Here is a 21843-nt window from a genome sequence, read left to right on the forward strand (position 1 = left end):
CACTTTTTTCTACTTCAGTTCTAGCTGTCTAGTTTTGGCGAAGAACCCATCCTGATGTCCGGGTTACAGGAATTTCTGCAGAGTGATTGTCAATGACATTTTGTGAAATTTACAAGTAATTAAAACACAGATTTAGTATAATGAAACATAATTGTTGTTTTATTTGGTATGAAACTGCTTAAAAAAACCTTTGAAAAGTCTTTTTGTGGTCTTTTCATGGTATTTAACCAAACACTTCCATATAAGGAAAAAAACTAACTAAGAGTACACCAAGACTTTAGTTTCTAGATGTACTTGCAATACTACTCAAAGCAAACACAGAAAACAATTCATATTTATTAAACATAGTATTTTACACCATTCTTTTAAAAACAGTCAATGCCCAACTGTATATACCAAATATACATTGGCCGCAGTATGGGCTGTAGTATAAATTTTGCTCTATCTTTACAAATTCAGCATTTTTGAAGGTTGTATTGAAACTGGAACTTGAAAATTGGATACATTACATGTTTATTACAAAAAAAGATGGAAAAGAAGTAAAGAAGTCTCTTATAGGGGTAAATTCAGTAAATAAATATACGTCATCAGGGACCGCCCATTTAGGGGAGAGCTTTCTGTATAACACTGAAGTTATATGGTCTTCTGATTGGCAGATAATGTTTGTAATAAATATTTTTTGGTAGATGGATCAAAACTAGAGTTGAAAAAAATAAAAAAATAAATGCTGAATGTACTAATTTTTTTCCCTTCAGGGTTGAAAAGTAATGGGGGTCTGTATGGGAATTCAGTGCGAATCTACATTGTTTGTAAACAAGGCCATGTGAATGCCCAAAAATGCCGCATGACCCTATGTTTTTATTGTTGCAAAAGATAGGGCTACATTTGTACTTTCATGAATGATATATGAAAGATTTTAATTTTTAAAGGTAAATCAGGTATAAATTTATTTCCACACATAGATTAGCATTAAAGTCAATGGGACATTTTTTACTGAATTTACCCCTATAATTAGTGTATGAACACAGTCAGGATTGTATGGCCACTCATGTATGTCATAAATCGTATTTCACTGTTTGTAAGAGTTTAATATTTCAAATGTTCCTAAAGTACTGTTAAGATTTGGAGGACTTGCTATGTACATGATGCAAGGTGTGGTATGCATTAGCCTCTGGAATAGACTGACAAATGTGAAAGGCTACTGACTTAATTTTTAGTCTCTGAAAATAGATGCCAGATCTGATTATCTCTCGATGAAGGAACGTAATCATGCTCATAATCATGATAGCTAACGGTATATTTTTGTAATGAAATAAATGATACCGTTTATATTTTTATTTTTCAACATATTTGATATGGAGATTAATCTTTATACATTGTTACATGTTCATCGATTTACGTCCTTGCAGTTTGGTATTTTTGTTATTTTACCTACATTGTACTTAGACACACATTTAAAGTGCAGATACACAGTGCATTACCATGTGAAAAAAAGATAAAGAAAGATAAGGCAGCAATCATAGTATTTTACAACTTAAATATACATACGTGTACGCCTACGTATACGTATTAAAGAATCAACGCAATTTTACTCACTTGCAATGCTTCACAACTCATGCTTTATTACATGAACATGATGCAGTTACAAATATGGCAGATATATCTTCGATCCCTTTAGGAATGATCTTTAAAAAGATAAAAATATATACGCTTTCATATATTTTTCTACATACCTATAGTGCTCAAGATTACGCTTTTAATAAGAGATAATTAGATCAGATATATATTTGATGCATTTACGACTGAGGTTTAAATTGCATCGGTGTGAGAGAAAAAAAAAACAGTTTAAGATACTTATGAATAAATCAATACCCTTGATATATATCAGTCTATTCAAGAGGCTAATAATGCCTGCCGCACCTTATATACAAAGTGCTCCCAGCCGGCACCCGCTAGCCGAAGGAATATAGATATAGGCAAAACTGTCAGGCCTTGAGTATGATCTGCAAGTATATATCATAAAGGCTCAATATCCTGAGTAGGTTGGTATGCTCATTTTCCCTTTTTCATGTATTGTGTTTCTTTATATGTCTATTTTTTCGTTTATGCCCAATGATACTTGTTTCCAAACATGTCACACCTATGTTTAGGTTTAAACTGTGTTTTAGGGTTCTCAATGCTCCAACTTGATCCTTTACTAGGCCATTTTAACTTTTTCATTCAAACGTCATAATCATGACTGCTGATTCCTTTGAAGAACACATGTACAGCAGTTAAAGTCTGGTATCTATGATAAATATATTATTGGATTAAAAAGTAAAATCACAAAAATACTGAACTCCGAGTAAAACTCTTAACGGAAAGTCCCTAATCAAATGGCAAAATCAAAGACTCAAACACATCAAATAAAGGTAACAGTAGTATACCGCTGTTCAAAACTCCATGGACAAAAAACAAAATCGGGGTTACAAACTAAAACTGAGGGAAACGCATTTAATATAAGAGTGGATAAAAACTGTCATATATCTGTCTTGGTACAGACATTTTCTTATGTTGGTGTTTTAGTAAGCTGAACCTCTCTCACTTCAGTCACATCAAATTCCATTATATTGACTAAGATTCGTGAACAAAACAAACAGACACAATATGTAAAGATGTCAAAAAATAGGGGTACAGCAGTCAACATTGCGTTATCATCTTAATCACTATAAAAACAAACAAATCTAACAAATAAGCACAAAAAGGCATACATCAATGTAACAACTTCACTATAAGACGTGTTTCTGTACTTGTTTATCCCAAATTCATGTATTTAGTTTACATGTTTAATGTTATATTTGTAATTCTCATCGGATTTTGTCAAATGTGTTGACGTCTTTTTATTATATTTAGGTGTTACGGATAGAAAAATTAATCACCGCCTTTATTAATTATATTAAATTTTGTACGATTATTTACGTTTGAAGTTGGATTCATAACAAACTGGACATATATATATTACAGTTATTTGCTATTAATAAGTATTGCAATATGCATTTTGTTTAAATTAATTATCAGTATTTAGTTCTGATATAATCTTAAATCAATCCTAATTCTATCTCACATTGATAGTTTTTAATATGTGACGTCATGCTGTTTCTAAATTTCATAAATTCAAATGTGGCATAACGTTTGTACCTTTTCGCCATCGTATGTGACGTCTCATTTTTGTAATTACGTTGACGCCTGGACTGATTCGGTTGTGTCTATTCTGTGTTAAACTTTAATAGCATTATGTATTCGGGTTTAGTTTTCTGTAATTAGTTAATACTTCAGTTTCATTATGTATAACGTAACGGTACCCAAATTGCACCTATTTAGCAAAACTAGCAGCGAAAATCTTACAAGATTTTCTAGAGACTAAACAATTTGTTTTTTTATGATTTGATACTAAGCACATATTTCAACATAGGTAAAACTATTTAGATATGCACAAAACGTTCACAGTATCTATCAACAGATGAAGTATTTACTGAAAAAGCAAAATGTACTGAAACGTCGCCATGCGACGTCATCAAAACGTCATCTTTTTAAAATGAACAAATACAATATGTTACAAGTATCCATTTAAAAAAGAATGAAGAGTAAGCATGGACTAATGTCCAATTGTTCAAAATATTTAAAGAAATTAAACAAAAGCTCTGTTATTAGACTTTTGACTATGTGAATTAAAGCATGGAAGCAATTTGGGTACTCCTCATTTCAGAATCATTGATGGTTTGGAGGTCAGTTTAGACCAATTTTTCTATGATTCCATATGGAATAAAAATCAAATTGATGTACCTTTATAATAAAGAAGGATAGGGCTACAAAATAAACACAGAATGGACATTTTTGTTTTCATGATAAAAAAACGTAGATGAAAAAACTGTCAAAATAGGTGCAATTTGGGTACCGTCACGTTATCTCTTTCATTTTCATTTGTTAAAATTTACTGTTTGCAATTGCATGAATTGTTCTATATAATAAGGATGTTCTTATCCCGGGCATAAAAACAATGCCGTATTTGGCAAAACCTTTTCAACCTTTGATCTTCAGTGCTGTACAACTTTGTACCTTTTTCACTTTCGATCTTTTATATCTGGGCGTTATGTATTCGGGTTTAGTTTTCTGTAATTAGTTAATACTTCAGTTTCTTTATGTATATCTCTTTCATATTCATTTGATAAAATTTACTGTTTGCAATAGCATGAATTGTTCTATATAATAAGAATGTTCTTATCCCGGGCATAAAAACAATGCCGTATTTGGTGAAACCTTTTCAACTTTTTATCTCCAGTGCTGTACAACTTTGTACTTTTTTCACTTTCGATCTTTTATATCTGGGCGTCACTTGTAAGTCCTGTGTGGACAAGGCGCGTTTTTGGCGTATTGAATTTTAAACCTGATGCTTTTTGTTATCTATTAATCATGTTTTTCTTTGTCTAATATGTTCTCCTATTTATTTGTATTGTAGTCCTGTAATATTATGTTGTCATTTCAATGTTATATTTAACTTTGCCATTAAAGTGCGAGGTTTGGCATGCCACAAAACCAGGTTCAACCCACCACTTTTATTCCCCTTTAAAAGTGTCCTGTACCAAGTCAGGAAGATGGCCATTGTTATATTATTGTTCGTTTCTGTGTGTGTTGCATTTTAACGTTGAGTCGTTTGTGTTTTCTCTTATTTTTGAGATATTGAGATCAGACGTGGCACGGTACTTGTCTATCCCAAATTCATGTATTTGGTTTTCTTGTTATATTTGTTATTCTCGTGGTGTTTTGTCTGATGCTTGGTCCGTTTCTGTGTGTGTTACGTTTCGGTGTTATGTCGTTGTTCTCCTCTTATATTTAATGCGTTTCCCTCGGTTTTAGTTTGTTACCCCGATTTTGTTTTTTGTCCCTGGATTTATGAGTTTTGAACAGCGGTATACTACTGTTGCCTTTATTTATTGTACTATACGAATTAATCTATTTATATAAAATTCACCAATAAAGGATTGAATGATTGTACTTGAACCGAACCCTAACCCTGACAAACGACTTTTTAAAGGAATTTATTGGTGTATTATCTAAATTCATAAGTATTTTCATTTATTTTCTACACTACTTCCCACAAATTTAATATTGGTCCCGTTTATAACGATAAATATATAAATAATAAGGAAATATTGAGAAAAAATATATCACATGAGTGAATTGGTTCATCTTTCTCATTTTTGTTACTCCCCTTTATTCTTGTTATTTTGTTATCTTTCCGCAACACTATTGTGTTTCCCTTTCCGCTTTGTTCTCCCCAATTACCCACTGTGGTAAGATGGTGGACAAATAATTATGTATTGTGTAAAAGAAAACAGTGGATGCATATATTCATGATGAGAACACGTTGAATGCATATCACATAAACTCATCGGTGGAATAGCCAACCTAATGTAGACAACTAACTTGTGCATACTCTCTAGTCTAGTCGTCAATAATATACAGTGTAACCTGTGTTATCATACACACTGGGGGGAGAGGGGGGCAGAAAAAATGTCAGATTAAGCAGGGTGTCGGAATACACAGGTTTTTTTCTGCAAGGATAGGAAAATTTTAGGACTAGTAAATGCTGTCGGTTAAAGCAAAATGTTAGAATACTCGGGTGTTTGATTAGGCGAATTACAATGTATAATCATATATTTTCAAGCCAATATTTATGAATGAATTTTGTACTTTTTATATTAATGGAAGTAATATGTGAAATGATAATTCGCTTTAACAGACCGGCTTGTACCATTTTGTCAAATAAAACAAAGAAACATCGCTTATGAATTATTCACTTGCAAAGTAAATAATTCAACCTCATTGAATCCGTATTCATGTGACGCACGAAATAGGCGTGTTTCATGAATGTAAACATTGGAAGTTAAACAAGGGTAAACTATTTGGTTGACTAATTCGATCTAGAAAAACCTCATTCTTATACAGGTAAAAAGTGTTATTAAAGTATTTTTAAACATATAATATGAATTCAAACAGAGAGAAAAAATCAATTTCACAAATCTATTTATATCTGTGTTGATATTCATTTCGAATTAAATGACCAGCAGTCTTCGGAGGTCACATCGATGTTGACTGAGGTGGCGTCTAGACATAAATACACGCAAAATGCTAATATTTACTATCGGGTATATGCATTGTTACTAGTAATTGTTTATTTTATTCTGTTGATAAATTTTGAATGTATGTTTTCATATGTTATAAGTATATTACAAGAATTTTAGTCAAATCGGTAAACATTAATGTGCCAGCTAATGACCCTTTAAATAAGCATGCGCTTCAGAATGATATATTTATTTCTATTTTCATATTATTTGTCTCAAAATGTATTTTTATTTATAGATGAGTTATTGGAAACAGTTTCAGTTTGAATCAGACTCAAAACGTCCTTGTTCTGGTGGAAATGGAATATTCTACAGACATTGGTTACCAAAACAATTGAACAATTTCCAGTGTATGAACCAGAAGAGTCCCCTTCCCGGCCAAGACGGAATACGTATTCCGTACGAAGAGTTCGACACTTTGCTACACGTGACGAGTTTTGAAAATGCATGTAAAATATTCGAGGATGGTGGCTTTGAACAACAATTCGTGAAAGATTCGTCTGTCGTTAATCCTGATATTGTATTGTTGAAATGGGACAAAGGTTGCCGCGTCAGAGTTCATAAAAAGCCACATCCAATTTCGCAAAGGAAAATTTTATGGTATGGTCCTTATTCTAAATCAAAAGCATGCTCATTTGAGGAAGTTGAAAGGTATGGAAATGTTGCTTTTAATATGACTTCACTTGAAGGACCAGGGGGGTTGGTTAATACATCCGTGAATGCAGTTGAGTTCCGTTATTATTTCATAGAAGTGATTGATTATCTGACCCAGTCAGCATGTAGAATATTAGTTACAGAGTTCAATCATCCTGAACTAATAGTCTATGACCCAGAAATTGTTGGTGGACCATGGTATTATAACCGAACTGAAAACAAACATTACCATTTAGTCAAAATACTTAATTCTAAAAGAAAACTAGTTCGAAATACTGTCGAATTTATGCGAGAAGAAACATCGTCATTCGAAGCTTATTCTACATGGGTTATGAACCACCAGATATCTTATAAGTCATGTTCACAACCAAGAACAGGCGTTTCAGTGGATGCTCGCGAATGGAATAGTAGGTTCAAATTAGTATTTGGAACCCTGGCTTTCCGATTCAAAAATATTTCTTTGTGCTTTCCACCACATAGAAGCCTTTTGTTCAATGGTTCTGAAGATATTAGACTGTTTATAGATTTATTTAGAATCCTGCATAATTTTGCCAATACAACCACAAGGATCGTGTCCGATTCGTCAATAACATTCAATCTAAATGATGACTCGGCAAGTGACCTGTCAACATCGGACGATGAAAGTGAAGACAGAGTGCAATCTGTGGCAAGCAAAATGAAGTTGACGAAAATTTTCTTTTCAAAGATGGAAAGTTCCAACTATAGACAAACAGGTTCTGAGTTGTTGGATCACTATAGCAGTATCAAGAATGAATTAGACAGTCGACTATTAGACCTTGAATATCTGGTGTCAGTGGTTTTAATTTTTTACAGATCAGAATTCTTCAATGTTAGCCAAACATTTTGTGATATTTATCGTGAAATGTTAATCTTCTTTCACCCTAAACAAATTGCTGAAGTTATGAAGTTCTTTGAAGAAAAAATCCACTGTGAATTAATAGGATCAGGCGTGAGATCAGGAAATGGTGAAAAATCAGTACATGAATGTCTTGATTAACCTTGTTTTTCAATGCACATGTTCAGATTTAGAAAGCAGATTGTCTATTTAAATGATTTTAGAATAACAACAAAATATTGTTAACGATATAAAAAAAAATAAGCAATTTTTGAAACATTAGAAAGAAAATCTACAAATGTAGTATTTCACGAAATCAAGTTCTTTTATCAAGTTGATTAAATTAAGTTGTGTGTCTAAATTTCACTAAACCATTTATAGACACTGTTATTTTGAAATTATGTCCAACCTAATTAATGTTAGAAATAACCAACTCTTAAAATGAATTCAGAAATATATCGTTAAATAAAAGGAAAAAAATGCATTACTCTCTTTAATTTTCGGTTAAAATTCAACAATCCTATGTTGTATGCAAAACTGTACCAAAATCTGTAATATAAAAAGACAAGAAGAGGGAATGTTTGTAAAAACTTTGCGGCAGATTTCAAATGGCAACAGTATATAACTTCTAATCTTCCGGAGCATCTAAAATCATCCCCAGTTTTTGGTGGGGTTCTTGTTGATTAGTCATAAGTTTTCTATGTTGTTCTTGTGTATTATTATTTGTCTGTTAGTCTTTTTCATTTTTAGCCATGGCGTTGTCTTACAGTTTATTTTCGATCTGTAAGTTTGAATGTTCCTCTGGTATCTTTCGACCCTCTTTACTAAACCTGCATCAAGAGTCGTACGATATTTCTCAACTCCAGACAGCTACATTTTAAAATTTAAAACGGGAGCTGTGCTAAGATTTTTCAATTATAGTAGTGTAGATGTCGCGAGTGACAAATATCGTATTTCACGAGATTCAGTGGTGGAATGAGTTGCTCTGATGATTTTTGGACGATCTGTACAAAAAGATGTGCCTTGTGTTACCATCATAAGACATGGCCATTGTTTTGTTACATTATAAAAGGAAAATCGGAGGGTAGCAAGAGTATTTGACTTCATTCTAAATATGAGCTGAAATCAAAAGAACCACACGTCGATTAAACAAAAAAATTCAACCGGTGGGGGGAATTTAAATCGGGAAAGAATTAGAGAAAGGCGATAACAGCGGCCTTCAAAAATGAAACATGGCCCTACCGTATATAGTCCGCTATAAATTCCCGAAATGAAAAATGACAAACATATCAAAGGTCTAGTTTATAACAATACAATTTACACATATAACAGAGAACAGACACAAACGAGCAAGCCATTCAACGACAGGATCCTGACTTAATGACAGACACATAAAGAATGTTGTGCTGTTCAGCTTTACCCTCCTCTTACATGGGAGAGTGTTGTTACAGGACAAAATAAAAACATAACTCTTTTTAATACACATTTACTGATGAAATTATCAATCTACTTAAAATTCCAAATATTCAACTGAGAATTTTAAGATTTTGTATGAAAATACCCAAATCGGTATTAAACTTCTTATACTGACAGTGTTTTTTTAATCTTTGTTCTTTTCGTTGTAGTATATGACTATATGGTATTTTTTAATTGTTTTGTTTTCATATATGAACCAATTTTTTTTTTAATTCTTATTGCATTGAGTGTTTTAAAGTTAATCTACCCTTTTAGTTGCATTGATGTGTTATGTTAAGCGTTTAGAGTAATTGTAATAAGTTACAGCAGTGAAAGTTGTTTTAATAATCTTGTAAAATCCATTAAAAACAAATATGTGAACAAAGAAACACAAAATGGCATATAAATATAAAAAAGAAGATGTGGTATGATTGCCAATGAGACAACTGTCCACAAGAGACAACCAGGTGCTCCGCAGGGCGCAGCTTTATACGACCGCAGAGGTCGAACCCTGAACAGTTGGGGCAAGTATGGACAAAACATTCAAGCGTGATACAGCTCTGAATTTGGACTGTGATCAAATTTTTGACATTACATGGGTTTTTTTTACACAAAACAAATGTCAAGATTTTACAAATCAATTAAAGATTTCCTCTTCAAACTTTTTAAATCTAAAATTAAATAGTTGACACAGCATAGGTTTCTGACACAGAATGAATGTGGTCTAATGAACTTAAAAGTTTTTTTTTGCTTTTGAGCAATTCACTATGCTGTTGAATATTAATCCTCTCAAAAAAATGTTTGAAGAAATTTTCTTTTTATTTATGAAATCTGAAAGAGAAAAATTTAACCCCCCCCCCTTTTTTTCACATCCCCGTTTCCCTTTTTCCAGCAATAACTACTCTTTTAAATACATCATAAAATATTAAAATGTAAAATAAAGTGCTTGTTATCACTGAATGGTAAAGATTGGTTGGTAGTAAAAGTGAATATACATTGTTTATTGTATAAAACAATAAAAAAAACTTCATCAGCAACATTTTATATTGGCAAATTTCCAATGAAGTTATTTACATAAAGTTATTGGCAAATAAAAATAGAAAATGACATCATAGTCATGTCTGGCAAATGTCCAACATACCTTATCTAAAAACATTTTAGATAAGATAAGGAAAAAAAGCTTCATCAGCAACATTTTATATTGGCAAATTTCCAATGCAGTTATTTACATAAAGTTATTGGCAAATAAAAATAGAAAATGACATCGTAGTCATGTCTGGAAAATTTCCAACATATATTATCAACTACTATTCTATACAAAGAAAGATAACTCCAATTGAAAATTAATTGCTATTGCACAATATTGTGCAATTAGATATTTCTTGCTATTGTGCAATACTGTGCAATTGAAAATTTCTTGCTATTGCACAATACTTGATATGGAATCCTGATAAACTGGGCCCATAATCAAAAATCAAAGTACATATTTAGATAAAGCATATCAAATACGCCCAAGAATTTAATTTTTGTTAAAATCAAACTTAGTTTAATTTTGGACCCTTTGGACCTTAATGTAGACCAATTTGAAAACTGGACCAAAAATTAAGAATCTACATACACAGTTAGATTTGGCATATGAAAGAACCCATTTATTCAATTTTTGATGAAATCAAACAAAGTTTAATTTTGGAAACCCATTTGGACCAACTTGAAAACTAGGCTAATAATTAAAAATCTAAGTACATTTTTAAATTCAGCATATCAAAAAACCCCAAGGATTCAATTTTTGTTAAAATCAAACTAAGTTTAATTTTGGACCCTTTGGACCTTAATGTAGACCAATTTGAAAACGGGACCAAAAATTGAGAATCTACATACATAGTTAGATTCGGCATATCAAAGAACCCCAATTATTCAATTTTTGATGAAATCAAACAAAGTTCAATTTTGGACCCTTTGGGCCCTTATTCCTAAACTGTTAGGACCAAAACTCCCAAAATCAATCCAAATCTCCCTTTTATGGTCATAAACCTTGTGTTCAAATTCCATAGGTTTCTATTTACTTATATTTGAGTTATGGTGCGAAAACCATGAAAAATACTTATTTGGGCCCCTCTTGGCCCCCAATTCCTAAACTGTTGGGACCTCAACTCCCAAAATCAATCCCAACATTCCTTTGTGTTCATAAACCTTGTGTTTAAATTTCATTGATTTCTATTTACTTATACTAAAGTTATTGTGCGAAAACCAAGAAAATGCTTATTTTGGGCCCTTTTAGGCCCCTAATTCCCAAACTGTTGGGACAAAAACTTCCAAAATCAATCCCAACCTTCCTTTTAAGGTCATAAACCTTTTCTTTAACTTTCATAGATTTCTATTAACTTATACTAAAGTTATAGTGCGAAAAATCAAAAGTCTTCGGACGCTGACGACAACAACGGACAACGACGCTAACGTGATACCAATATACGACCAAAAAAATTACAATTTTTGCGGTCGTATAAAAATGGTTTTAGTAGCAGTTTTGATATACTGTTTAAAGTTCAATGTCTGAATGAAAGATAGCACATATGTAGGATGAGCCTTCATTCTGACAGTAAACAAACACGACTTATGTTTTACAGGAGTTTCATGTGGAATCAATCTCAATGCATCATTGGAATAATTTGCAACAAAGAAAAGTGTGTGATCTTACCTAAAGAATTAATGTTGAAACAAAGACATCTCCCTCATGCAAAGCTCAGATTCCTCGTTTGGATTTAGCTATATGTTTCATATTTTGTGATTTAATCAGCTCTTCTATTAATTTGTTTTAAGATTTGTATTTTTAAATAATGAAGAGACATTTATTGTCCCGATGTGACAAAGGAATGATGATACATGTACAGATATAAGGAACAATCTAACTGATACACTATTCTCCAAATAGGTTTGAAAAAAGGGCACGATGATCTTGATGAGTTTATTTACAACCACTGGCTGGATGCCACTGCTGGTGGGGTTTGTTTTGTTCTCCGAGGGTATCACTAGCCTAGTAGTCTGCACTGATGTGATGACATGAATAATCATTGATATGGTCATAATCATATTAAAACTTTGAAATTTTGAATTACTAAGACATTTCTACCTAAGGAATAGACAACGTTAACCGTATTTCACAACACTTTTAGGAATTTTTAATCCTAGCTGCTCTTCACCTTCTTACTTTATTTGGCTGTTTGTCATTTTTTAATTTTAGTGTCACTGGTGAGTCTTTTGTAGACGCATATATAAAATGTCAACCCTGGTATCGATGATGAGTTTATCCACATTGCATAAAATTAAAATATTGTGCTGTTACAACAGTTTTTATGTCTAATTATTGCATTATCACACAGCATGTTTTCATTTTTAAATAAATCTATCACTGCAACTTTTGATATGATTTATAGATTGCATGTCATATTACTTTTTTGTGATAGTCAAAGATATTTTAATAAACCAAACTTCTTGACCTTAAATAAAACTTGAAATGAAAATGGTCCATAACTTAATTCGACCAGATAAACATTTCAAAATGCAACAAGTGACAATTTTCTTTCTAGTGGAACCAAGTTGACCAGAAATGACATCACAAACACACACATATTTATGTGATGAATACAGCTGATAAAATAAATCCACTATACCTTTTTCGTATGTTCAGAGTATCTCAAATAAAGAATAACAGTAGTCATTTTACATTTATTAAAGACAAAATGAAATAAGGAGGAACAGAAAAAAAATTACTTACACAACAAAATTAATACAAAGAGAAAATCTTAATGATGTTGATAATTTTAACATGTGCTGATTGTAATTCCTTCTATCTCTCGCTATCAAACAAACAAAACTGCTTCAAAATTAATTTATACAATATCAAATGTGTGCTTGTTAACCATGAGATATGTGGTTTTCTAAATAAAAATTAAAATAAATTGATTAAATAGATAACTAAAAAGATAATACAATTTGTAGTAGATAATTTCAATTAAATGGAAATAATTGAAAATGTAAAAATTACTAAAATCATCTGATATTTTAGTATAACATTATTTTTTTACAAAAATTAACATCCATTATAAATTGCTGTATAGTTTTTGTTTTTTAAAGTTTATCTAACATCTTCATACAACACCTTCCCATGACTATTTAGACAAGTACCTACTACTTACAACTGTAAATCTACTTTCATATTAGAAAACTGTACAGGATAAACTTTAAATATTTTAACAAATACTTCTTGCAAAGGGCCAATTCTATTTCATTTTAACAGAAGCTATTTGAAATGTTCTTATTACAAATCAAACTGACTTTACCAACTGCAAGAAAAAATTGTTAAAACATGAATAGTTTAACTTGTAGAAGCACCAAATCAAATCAATTTTGATACATTCAATAATACTAATTTTCTGTTCACAGTTATTTATTTTTAATGACATGAAAACCGGGGTAAATTTCTATATGGTATCAAAGGGACACAATTCAATGTTCGTTTTGAACAAGTATGATAACTTTCCATCACTCTGAAATTAGTTTTAATTGATTTCTTCCTATTATAATGTAACAGAAACATTCTACAACATACCTATATAACTTGACATTTCCCTTAAACACTTGGTATCGTGGATTATGTATCCTGTTTAATCATTGATTATGAAAGTATGTAAACACGAAATCTTACTAATGTGTACTTATTCAACTTCCTGGAAAAGAAGACATCTGTGAATAAAGTTATTTTACCTATGACTAATTACAGATAAACTTTTACTTATGCATACAAAATTTATTTAATGCTGTCTTTTCTTTCACTCCATTTTTTTAGGGGGAGGGGGGGCTCAATTAATAAGTTTTTATAACTATTTTGAAAAAAAGTGTAATAAAAGTTATTTTTGTTTATAATGCCTCTTTTCTTCTCCATTATTTACTTTATATATTTTAATTAACATCTGTTTCTCATAAAATACACAATTGAATAGTTTAAACATAATGTTTTCCTAGTGGACTCTAAAAATTGTATGTTCAATACTTGACTGCAATAAAATGTCAAAATAAATACAATAATAACTATGTCTCCCTAATGATAGTAATTTTTCTTGGTGTTATATACTTCCTTTTAAGAAATAGTCTATTAAATTTAATAAATAGCTGTTAACACAATGTACAGTAACAAAAAATACGAGATCACTAGTAACAAAACAATACATTCAATCTAAAATAAATGAATATTTTGAATTCTAAAGTGATGAAAAATAAATCCATAACAAGGAAACTGTTATCCAACACATATTTAATGTTAATCCTGCTAGTGGGAAGTAATTACATATTATTATGGTAATGAAAATACATGAAATATAAGAGTATTGCTGCATAATAGAACTCCTTATATTTTACTTATAATCTCAAGTTTATTGAAATTCACTAATGTCCTTGTACACCCCAAACAAATAATTTAAGTATCTCTACATATAACAATAGATAAAAATTGAAAAATATAATATATACTCAATAAGGAAAATATTTATAAATTACAGTGCTTCCTTGAAAAACTGCTTTATCTTTTTTGGTATTTTGTAAAGATAGAAGTACTTTTGTTGATATTCATATATAAATTGAACACCAAATTTAAACAGTATGTAACAAGAAAGCAGTGTAATTTATTTGATATCTCTACACATAAAGTGTCATAAAGTGAGCAAAAGCATGAACTTGAATTTCTTTGAAGTACACACACACACACACACACACAAGACTCCTTCATATTCAAGTTGCTCTATCATTATTTTATAATAAAAATAGAGATTTTATTAATAGTCTAATATTGTTTAACCTTCAGTTATCTAAATGTACCTTAGCCAAAGAAGAGACTTCATATCCCAGCTTGTGTAAGGTGTGTTCTATTGAAACCTACTTAATGGTGAGATTGGTGATGCAGGGATTTTGTCTGTTGTACATGTATATTTGTATACAGGAGATGCCCGTTTGGGATCATTGTTGTATTATTTGGCTTTAAGGTTTCTTAGAAAAACAAATGATATGGGGCATCATCCATGACACAAAAACAAATCCGTACATGCACAACAAAAAACACACAAAAAGCAAAGGTACATCACTTTTATTGCTGTTCTTCATCTTCATCTCAAAGTCTTGTATGTTTCAATAAAACACAATACTTAGTTTATGAAAGTAGTGGAATAAGAAAGAGTTCCTGATCTACATTAAATGTTACTTTTGTGCGTCCTACTTCCAAGAAATATCAATCCCATGTTTGGCATATTAAAACTCATGATTCTATATATTAAATGTACAATAAATTAAACAATACCTATTATTTCACCAATTGATGGATATGATATCAACCAATATTTCTATGATGACAATATACAAGGAATTATTTACAGAATAAAAGAGGTATAGACAATACTTTTCTTTGGACGAAATCTTACGTAAGTTTATAACACAGATACAGAACAAAAATCTTCCACAAAAATACAGACATAATCTTCAAAAATAAAAATGAACTTCACTCCTTAAATATAACTCAGTTATCACCTGGGAAAAGTTTGTACATAGTTACATCTATGAAAAATAAATTCATTTTTTACATTTATTTCCTTACAAATAAACTGACCTTTGAATCCATTATCATTTCTCTTACAAATACTCTGAATGTTTATAAATTAACAAATATTTCCTCCCAAGGTTTTCCTACATCATTCAAGCACAACTGCACAAGGGTAATCTGATTAATTATTCATTCTGACCCTTTCCACTTTTAAGAATGATTTCTTCCAAGGTTTTGTCATAACTTCGGTTTGACCTATTTCTGTGAATTTCAGTAACAGAAAGCTATTCTATGACACAATGTATTGATAAACACTTGTACAAATAAGCATTGGAGATTTTCCCTCCAAGGTACTTTTGTTTTGGGGAATTACAATGGAGTATGCCTGTAATATGCCCGTTATGCTGGTACAAGTTGCACCAATAATGTTCATTGATAACAGTATAAAAATGTCATTTTAAGAACTTTGGAGGTGATAGTGACAAGATACGTACTTTCAATGATAAAATTCTTAATACTTAATATTCTCTCCCAACATTTTTAAGGGGATGGAGGACATTTAAAACAATTAAGGGCTCTGATTCTATATCATATAAATGTTGATTATAACTGTACTATTTTTGTGGAATAGGTATTACACTGGTCCCCTTCTCTTGGAAATATTTTATACAGGTGGTATGTTTTCAAACTCGGCCATATATGAACATTATTATTACATGTCAGAACATGCATGATTAACTGTTCATACAAAACTAAACATGACTTAAGATATCATGTACGATGTAAAAAATTGTGTTGATACTATTAGTACAAAGATATATGCAATATGTGCATTTATTTCTTTGATTTTTTTGTTAGCAAAACTTGAAATAGAAAAGAGATAATAAACAATTTCAAGCAATGTTGTGAATATTGAGACAGTCATTAAACATACAAAAGTTGACAAGAACAGATAAAAAATGTACAGAAAAACCTATATTTACACCAAAACATAATAAATTCTAATTTCTTTTCAAATTAGGGGGGAAATAATCTTCATAAGCAACCCCATAAATTTGGATTGTAAGAAAAACTTGTTGGTTTTGATACATTGTATGACCAGCTGATGCTAAACAAAAGGTTTTTAGCTTACAAATGATGTATTCATCTTTTTTTTATGATCACACACCAGCTTAGCTGGGGATGAAGCTAAAGTGTAGAAATTCTGCTGTATGAAATGTCAATCTAATATAAATGTATTAATGTTAGAACAGGTCCAGAAATATTTTGTATCAGTAATTTCAGGCTTAGCATTTACATGTCCAGTCAGTTTAGATATGTGTTATGTTTGGGCATAACATACATTGTATGATCTTTATTTCAAAAAATAAGTTGCTTTTGCTCCTTAAACCTTTCCAAATTTTTCTTTCTAATATTAAATTATTCAGCTAAAGATTGAATATTTACCTACATAACTTTTAAGTAGTTATCATGGTTATACACCCAAATACCTTTTACACAAAAAATGTGGATTGACTAATTGACTAGTATATCTTCACAGTTCACATGATATATTTCTAAACAATATTCAAAAATTTCATGTGAAAAATGTTACTCTTTCACTACTCCACAGTCGTATCGAATTTTTTTTGGAATTTGAAAACAAACCAAAAATCAGGATCATTTACAATTTTTGAATACAAAAGTTTGATTTTTCCCAAATGTCATAAAGTATCAGTCAAACTTTAGTCTTACTGATCATGCTAATAGCCATGTACAAGACAAACATATAACATGAACTTAACAACCAAAAACACAGTCTAGAGGAAAACAATACTGTAAAATCAGGGGGTTGATAATCATACAAATATCATCCCTACCTCAGCACTATAATTGTTTTTAAAAATAATAACTCTGCCCTACTTAAATGCCTTACAGAAACATGACTGATCTGCCACATAACTGAAGTAAATTAACACAGTTCTGAACAATCTAACCATTGTATGATTATTTTCTGTAGTACAAAATGTATCTATCAAAATAATGATTTACATGTATCTTGTCATACATGTACTTTAATACACAAGTTTTTTTTCAAGTTTTGTAAAATATATCATGTATATGCTTCCTAATCATGAAAAAGGTATATATACTGAGATTGCTGGCATTGTTCAATCATACATACATAATGATCTACTTGTATATATATAGTATACAAATGTTCTTTAAAAAAAAACATATATACGTATACCTTTTTTCAAATCTGACAATGAAATGAGTTAAAGAACTGCTGAGAATTGCAAAATATAAATTATCCTTGTTCATGCAATTCACATTTTAAACAAACAATATCTCAGACATTGTACCTGAAAATACATAAGTCACAATATGTTTCTATTAAAATTTTGATATGAACATAATTAGAACTGCAAATCAGTTTAGTGCTAATTCTGAATTAATAAACTGTTTCAGTCGATCTAGATACTGTCCATACAGCTCAACATCATTGTGCCCAGCTCCTTCCACCCACAATGGTTCTACAGCTCGTGGACATCGTTCGTGTATTTGTAAACCATGTGAGAAATCTATGACCTCATCTTCTGTTCCATGAATCACAAGCACTGGAGAGGTTATCTTTGGAACTTTTTCTATACTGAAATAGAGAATTGAAAGAACTGTAGCTTGCATTTAAAAAAAAGAATTTGAGTCCAAGTACAATGTACAATGTCCAAGACACAGCTGGTAGATATCCAGTGAAAATTGAACAAAAGAAACTCCTTGATAGAGAAAGTGAAAAAGCCCAATTTGTAAAGATTTGTTTTCATTTGTTTCTTTGTTCTTCTACAGTTTAATAAATCATGTGCAAAATTTATGATTTTATGTGTCTTATACATGTATACCTCTTTTTTATTAAATTATTATGATTATAGTATAAAGATTCTAGATAGTTGTAAATTATCATGATTATAGATAAATTTTCATACAACAGTCGATTGTGGTGCCGGTAACAGTGCAAATACAAGCTGAAAAATAAATCACATTATTGAGATATATAAATTGAAATAGATTGATCTTTTAAAAGTTATAATTTGCATCCTTGCTCCAGGTGACAGTTTTTTAACCGGATTTTTGTGACATTATTTTTGTGACAAAAATGTCGGTTATTGAATTGGGGATGTACGGCGGGCGGGCGGTCGTCAATCAAATGTTGTCCGTGCATTAACTAATGAATCGTTCAACCAAAGCTTTTAAAATTTTAATATGTTGTTACTGACAACTAAATGAAGGTCAAGTTCAATAATGGTGATTTTGACTTTGACCGTTCAGGAGTTATGGTTCTTGAAAGATTGAAAAATGGGAGTTTCCAGTCGTGTCCGTGCATTTACTCATGAACCATTCAATCTAAGCTTTTCAAATTTTAATATGTTGATACTGATGACAAAATGGAGGTCAAATTTGATATTGACGATTTTCACTTTCACCATTCATCAGTAAAGGTTCTTGTGATATTGCCAGGACACAAATAAATGTTAATAAATCCGGTTTGCTGTCGTTGTGACAGCCTCTTGTTTTTAATAAAAAGCCTAATAATGGGCAATAATTTCATCAAAAAGAAAAAAGTTGAATACACGTTTATATGTTCTGAAGTTCAGGCTTGTTTGAGTTGACTTTTCGTCTTGAAAACTTTTTCATTATACATATTCACTTCAGATTCTGGTTTTTTTTCTGTATTTATACTACGTGTTGTTTTAATAACATTACACTGTACATGCTGTACAAAAAATGAAATACATGTATATTGGGCAAATAAAATTCCACTATAAATGATTCATAACAACAGAGTAGGCCTTGGTGTGTTTGAATAACAATTTTTTTTCTTAAAGTACTTGACAACAGTGAATCTTAAAAATGCATATAACTTCAAACTTTCAACGTTTAGTGTGTGTTGTCTAAAGTTATTTTTAAGTCTTCAACCTTGGAAAATTTTTAGTCTGCCCTTTCAATGAAATATTTCTAATTTTTTAAACACTGCATGAACATTTACTTACTGACTTTAGGCAATGTTTATCACGTTCTTATGTTCAAAATTTACAAAAGGGCACATTTTAACTGCATCAGTAAAATTTACAAAAGGGCACATTTTAACTGCATCAGTAAAATTTGCAAATACTTAAAGTATTCTTTAGGAACAACAAAGCATGAATAAGTGAATCCTTGTTTTTTCTAGCACTCCAAAAAACATATAAATCTTTTGTTTAGCAATCAATTGACCAAGCTGCATGCACCAAGTGCAACTGAATTATGTTAACTTCTATTGAAAAAATTTATTCATTTGATTTTATGCCTTAGTGATTGACTCATCTTTTTGTCCTCTTATAATTGATGATCAAGCTAATTAAGGTATGAATTGGTGAACTTAGGAATTGTTTTGTTGTGAGTTATCATGGTTATGCATCAAATTATATTTTTGTAGAATTCAAATAAAATAATTATAGAGAATAGATACATGTTAAATATTGAATAAACTTCAATAAACTAATGAAAATTGAATAAGAGATTAACTTTTACATGTATGTGAAGTTGTTATACAAATGAAAAAAGATGATTTTTAACAATGTATTGCTAATCGTAAATATTTAATGTTATTCAACTGAACATACATGTACATGTAAAAACAACCAGGATGATTTTCAAGTGAAGTTTTCATAAAAATGTTAAACCATCAATCACAAATAAAACTTGATCCCATATTATAGTTTTAATACATGTAGTTTATTGTAGTACATGTATCATGTATGTCTTAAGTTTGTAAACAAATTAATTAAACTATCATTTTCTATTCAACATTACGTTCCCTGCCGGAGCATACACATCTATTCATCAATGTTCATACCTGTCAATCATTACTAGCAAGTTAAACAGATATAAAACGGAAATATAACAGATAAGTGCCATAAAAAACAGACACTTACCTGACCTTGAAAGAAATTTTTTTTCGCTGGATGCCTGTTCAAAGTTTTCAACATGCTCAAAAATTTCAGAGGAACCGAAAAAGTCTTTGACGGATAAAACGAACATCTAATGGACATGAATGGATTAAAAAAAATATATCCATTCAGCTCCCATTCACGCTATGCGATCATGGCTTAAGCTATATAGATATTTGATTTGATTTCATATGATATTCATGAGTAACTGTTCTGAGTCCTTTCATTTCATTAAAGTTGTATGAAAGGACTTACATGTACCAAACAAACAAAATTACCAGCCAGCATCTTCAAAGAAAATGCTAAATTTTATCAAATCATACCTTGGAAATGCATCAAAAAACCAAGTTCTCTTCGTATCAGGAAATGCAACTCTCATTCCTGAAGTCAGTGGTGAATGAAGAACAGCTGCACCAACTTCATATCGGGATGCCAAATCTATAGTTGGTACAGTGCCTATACTTTGTCCATATAAAACAACATTCTGGGGGTTAATGCCAAATCTGGTTCTTAAAGCATTCCACGCTGCATCAACATCAGCATACAGGTTTTTCTCAGATGGTTTCCCAGAACTTCCACCATAACCGGAATAATCATAACTAAATATATTACAGTTTATGCGAGAACCAAGTCCTATGTAAAAGCTGCTCATCTGTCCCAAGTCTACTGCATTGCCATGACTGAATAATAATGTGTACTTAGCATTTGGTGAGCATTTAGCAAACATACAAGCAATACGGTTTCCTTTTGTAGTTCTAGTGTAGAACACTTCTATACAGTCTAATTCGCGCTGTGAATATTGCCACTCAGCTCTTTCTGTTAAGTGAAGACTGAATTTTGAGCCTGTTTCATCAGGAACTAATGAATATGTTGGTTCAGGAGGCAAAAATGCCAGTTTAGCTGCGATTCGTGATGGACATGGTGGACAGCAGAACAAACAGCACAGTTCGCTTAATGACAGACTATTCATGTCTGTGAACACTGGGTAATCTAATGAAGAGAGAAGTCTTTACAGTTTACTCTGACCATGAACTCGGCTTAATTGTGTTTAAAATCGTTACTTTGTGAAGAGCAGAAAACAGATTGTCTTTCTTTCCTTTTAATTTTCGTGACGTCATTCACACCGGATATCAATAACTTTTCATGGGATGGTTTTCAAAAACAAGA

General features: G+C 31.0%; 1 protein-coding gene across 1 annotated transcript; it reads right to left on the bottom strand.

Annotated features, from left to right (window-relative positions):
- Positions 1 to 12837: 12837 nt before the first annotated feature.
- On the bottom strand, positions 12838 to 21843 carry LOC139518774 (alpha/beta hydrolase domain-containing protein 17B-like). Its single transcript, XM_071310329.1, has 2 exons — positions 21000 to 21843; positions 12838 to 18341 (listed from the first exon to the last, which is right to left on the bottom strand). The coding sequence occupies exons 1-2, from the start codon at positions 21644 to 21646 to the stop codon at positions 18122 to 18124; spliced, it is 867 nt and encodes a 288-aa protein (XP_071166430.1). The 5' UTR covers positions 21647 to 21843; the 3' UTR covers positions 12838 to 18121.

This window comes from Mytilus edulis, chromosome 4, assembly GCF_963676685.1.
Source record: "Mytilus edulis chromosome 4, xbMytEdul2.2, whole genome shotgun sequence".
NCBI classification, from domain to species: Eukaryota; Metazoa; Mollusca; class Bivalvia; order Mytilida; family Mytilidae; genus Mytilus; species Mytilus edulis.